Source organism: Clupea harengus, chromosome 23 (assembly GCF_900700415.2).
Source record: "Clupea harengus chromosome 23, Ch_v2.0.2, whole genome shotgun sequence".
Lineage (NCBI taxonomy): Eukaryota > Metazoa > Chordata > Actinopteri > Clupeiformes > Clupeidae > Clupea > Clupea harengus.
This window is the reverse complement of record NC_045174.1, coordinates 17,443,697-17,448,561: the sequence shown is the minus strand read 5'-3', so window position 1 is coordinate 17,448,561 and position 4,865 is coordinate 17,443,697. Positions and strand designations below refer to the sequence as shown.

Genomic DNA, 4,865 nt, shown 5'->3' with positions numbered 1-4,865 from the left:
GTGAGCTTGATCAGACCAGAACAACCTGAGGACTAACTAGGAAATGAAGCTTATTTACTGAGGAACCTGACTTCTGGGCCCAGAGTTACCGCCCCACTTCACACACACACACACACACACACACACCACACACACACAGACGCATACAGTGTGGAATGGTCACTATGTGATGGAAGTGACACCCTCATCGCCTCTGTAACACCTCGAGTCATTATGCTCTGTCCCTCGTCTATCGCCCCTCTCAGCATGGGCTGTGGTGGGCGGAGGGGATTAACACAACCACACCACTCTCTCCAGGGTCTGTATGATTATGATTTTTTCACCCAGCAGGCCTAGCTATTCACTTTGCATACTTTACAGCTTCAGACTTTTGTGTCTATATACATTTCTGTATTTATAGTTCCCTCTCACTGTCTTCTGTCCTCTCTATTTCCAGATTATTTTCTCCTTTCCATCTTTCCTCACTGAGACAAAGTATATCTTTTTTTTCTTCTGTAAACATTGTTTCTCATTCTCAATTCTCATGACATTACACAAGCATCACATGTACATCACTGTTTTTTCTAATTGGGGTATACTGTATATGATCTGGTGTTTTACTGAATATATATATATATATATATATATATAAATTATAGATTAGCTATGTATTTTTAATCACTTCTTTTTATTTGTACTTCTCCAGTGTCCTCATGAATCACTGACCAACCACTGCGTGGCGCTGTTCTCCAGAAAACGAAACCACAACACTCACCGGAACTCACAGGGCTGTTGTATCCACGAAGTGCCGTTCGGAATTCTTCTCTTGTCGAAAGCGATAAGTTTGCTTATTGTCCTACGGAATGTGTTTCCCTTCAAAAACACCACTTAACTATCGTTTCATTTCCTGATATTCTGATAGCATTGTGTGAAAGCATTAGGCTCAGGAGGGGGGTGAGCGCATTTCGGGGAGTTGAGAGTGTGAAGTGTTGCCTGACCCAAGTATACACCACTCAGTATAATTTGCATTGAAGGGGAAAGCCTGCTTGCTTGACTCTATTGTGTTGCGCGAAAGTAATGTTTATCTATGGCTGTTTTCTTTGCACACTTTAAGAGAGATAGAGAGAGAGTGTGTGTATGTGTGTGCGTGCCTGCGAGCTAGAAATAGGTTACTTTGTCCCTCTTTCAGAATTGATTTGTCATTTATTTGTCGTGAAAGCAAACGGAAACAACAGTTTAGACTGCAGCAGGAGATAATGGTCCCATTACAAATAGTTCTGTACATACTTTCAAATGCTACAACCCACCCAAACACAGATTACCACAATGGGAGTGTCCAACGAGGCGAATGCAGGTTTTTGGAAGGTGGAGATGTATTAAAACAGCAACAAGCCAAGGTTTCATTATAAGGGAAGGATCGGCATTGTTCAACATTCAGATCACATTCAAAGGGATTACATTCACACACACACACACACACATGCACACATGCACACACACACACGCACACAGACACAAACACAATGGCCTGAGATGGATGAGGATGACAAGAACTAATATTTCCTTCACATCTGATTATATATATTTGTAGTGTCTTTAAATATCATATACGTACACATAACCAACCTGTATCCTTCTAACCTACACACACCCAACATACCCACCCACATTTATAGTGTATTTAAATATCATATACATGTTATAACCAACCCGTGTCTTACCTAACCTATCTATAACTACATTTATAGTGTCTTTAAATATCATATACATAGACTAACCAACCTGTGTCTTACCTAACCAACCTGTGTCTTACCTAATCTATCCATACCTATCCTAACCATTTCATGATAACCCAGCAGCACATCAGGACGCTACTCTCTGCCGCTGTTCTTCCAGACCGCCATGATGACGAAGGCGGGGAGGAGGCTGACAGGGAGGAGTGTGAGTGCGAGCGCCAGCCCTGGCGGGGCATCCCACAGAACCTCCTCCTCCTCTGGGCACGAGGAGAAGTAGCTCTCGTGCGTGGCCATGAAGTACGCATGCGTCTGCTGGTTGGGGTAGTAACAGGAGAGCTGGCCTGCCACATACTCCATGCATATGCTCAGTACGTTGTAGGGCCTGGAGGGAAACCAGCAGAAGATGGTTGTAAAAGTTATAGTGTTCAGCTTCAGCCTCATTCACATTGCTCTGTCCTACAGGAAGCAGCAGCACACAACAATATTTACATTCATTTGGCATAATTATCCAAAGCGACTTACAGTAGAGGGAACATATACATTTTCAATGTATTCTGAGTGTGTGTGTGTGTGTGTGTGTGTGTGTGTGTGTGTGTGTGTGTGTGTGTGTGTGTGTGTGTTGTTACAACTTTACTCGAGCAGTTGGATGCCTGTCCTCAATTTCAGCTTTGTGTGCTTCAATATTCATTCCTATGTAATCCTGCAGTTTGCAAATCATTGTTTGTTTCTTTGTTTGTTTGCCTGTCTGTTTGTTTTTAATGCATACAGTATGCTATATAGCATATAGCATTCCTGCATGGGGCGCTGTTGGCTCTGGGGGGCAGGTCCTCCCCAGAGTGCACAGTGCTCAGGTGGGCTTTCTCCCGGGCCTTTCTGTGTGGAGTTTGCATGTTCTCCCCGTGTTCACAAGTGGTTTCCTCCACTAAGGACCCCAACAGAAAAAACATGCAAAATAACAGAACACATGTCCATCCCTGACCAAAAGATGGACAGTTCACTTCACTTGGTCCCCGGGCGCTACAAGCTGCCCACTGCTCCTGGGGGGTCCTTGAGGAAGGACGGTCCAGGATGGGAAAAAGCAGAAAATAAATTCACCACGAGCTCAGGCCTACCTGCGTGTGTTTGTGTGTGTGTGTGTCCTGTGTCGCCTCCATATATGCACGTGTGTGTTCCAGTGTGTCCTGTGTGCCATTAAAAACCTGACAAAGGTCTTAATTATTATATCAATGTGGACAATGCTCCTGTAATCCAGGCATACTGAACTGCCTGAGCAGCCTGGCCTGATGGCAGTCACGTTGGTGATCACTTTATGTGGCGGAGTTCGACAAAGAGTATCATTTCAGCTATGTATTGCGTCTGAACAGCCAACTCACTTTAGAGGCCATACCCAGGCTCCTAATAGGTAAGGAGTAAACACAAACAAGGCTCTGCACTCGTGCCTTTGACCTTTGGCCACTCACTTAATAACCTCCTCCCAGTCGCACCATCTCTGCTTGGGGATAGCAGACATCTGGACGTGAAACTGAGCTCCACAAAACTCGTCACTGTAGAACTCCAGCTCGGAGGTGTTGCAGTGCCAGTGGACGTGGTACTCCTCCTGGTCCTGAAAGGCCTCTGGTGAATAAAGACAGGTTGAAGAGACAGTGACAAGCTTACATGCAGTACCTCACACATGGCTGCATAATGGCATATACATATGGGTAGTTATTTAAAATTATAAAACAATTGGGTTCTATCGAATTCTTTAGCTGTTTCTGATTGGACGAGAGACGTTCCATGAGTTGGAATACCCCAGGACATCCCAACTCGGACTTTTCACAGCTAATAATAACTTGTGGATAGCGCGTTGATACAATTAAGCGATAACCGTTAATTCAAAGTTCTTATAATTCCAAAAGACGTTGACAATGGAACTATATTTTTGTTGCGGAGAAACAATGGTGAAATAAAAAATGTTTTAATCAATAACTTCGTGTTTAAATATTAATTGGTTGACTATAAAATTGTTTTATAAAAGCAATATAGTACTCGTGCGAGTGGGGTAGGTAAGGTATATTCCCACGGGTGTTGTTGCCTGCGCCACTCGGCCTCCGGGCTCGTGGCTATGGCCGAACACCACCCGTGGGAATATCCCTTATCTACCCCACTCGCACGAGTACTATATTGCTTAAATGATAAATGAAAGTCAGGTTTTTCTGGTATTTGAGGGGAAACAGGTCAGTGATAGGGTAATGGTTTGTGTTACCGTTGTCCTCATAGGTCACATTTCCTTCCAAAGTGTCGTCTGAAAAAAATTAAATAAAATGTTAAATTACTAGCTTTTTTTTCTCCACCAAAATGTTAAATGCATAATTATGACAGACATAAGCGGATTAATCACATTATACAGTTCATAAAATTGTTGTGTTTTTTTCACTGCCAACTGTGTGAAAGATTTTGTATTGGTATTGGAGCTTTTAGACTTACTGAACAGTAGAGTCTTATTGATGTTAGGAACCATGTTGCTGTTATGACTGTGTGGCAGGGCATGGGGAGTCTCTGAAAGAGAGAGAGTTTATTGTTGTCAAGTGAGAAGGCCTGAAAGAATGCTGGACACATGTTCACATTGCTATGGATTCATTGGTGCCTCAATGATTCTTTTTGCTGCCATCAAAACCATTTGATTAGTTGATTAGGCTGCTTACTCAAACTGAACTTCATAATTGTGACGCCACTGAAAGGTATTATGTCATTTTTTTTGTCTTATTAAATTAGTGAGATGACTAACTAACTGCCACCAGACTTGTCATGCAAACACCAATAACGGCACAATTGGCACCGTTAAAGGATAGCTAGCTAACATGTATTTTTCTGCAACGTCACGTAGTAAACCCTTTTCCTACATCTTCACAGAGTTTGGGACCTGGAGCGCAAAACTACATAGTGTATAGCCTGGGCACCCTCAACACGAGAATCATCAGCATGAGCCTGGACGTCATCATCAACATGAGCTTGGGCGTCATCATCAACATGAGCCTGGGCGTCATCATCAACATGAGCCTGGGCGTCATCATCAACATGAGCCTGGGCGTCATCATCAACATGAGCCTGGGCGTCATCATCAACATGAGCCTGGGCATCATCATCAACATGAGCCTGGGCATCATCATC

At 43.4% G+C, this 4,865-nt stretch overlaps 1 protein-coding gene across 2 annotated transcripts in view; it reads right to left on the bottom strand.

Moving 5' to 3' along the window:
- Positions 1 to 1,162: 1,162 nt before the first annotated feature.
- The window catches only part of LOC105892766 (receptor activity-modifying protein 1-like), a 6,696-nt gene continuing 2,993 nt past the window's right edge, over positions 1,163 to 4,865 (bottom strand). For both annotated transcript variants that reach the window (XM_031561063.2, XM_012819072.3), the window contains 4 exons: positions 4,182 to 4,253; positions 3,961 to 3,999; positions 3,176 to 3,329; positions 1,163 to 2,097 (listed from right to left, as the gene is read on the bottom strand). In XM_031561063.2, the coding sequence (XP_031416923.1) occupies positions 1,851 to 2,097; positions 3,176 to 3,329; positions 3,961 to 3,999; positions 4,182 to 4,253 (512 nt within the window). In that variant the 3' untranslated portion in view covers positions 1,163 to 1,850. The remainder of the gene's footprint in view (positions 2,098 to 3,175; positions 3,330 to 3,960; positions 4,000 to 4,181; positions 4,254 to 4,865) is intronic.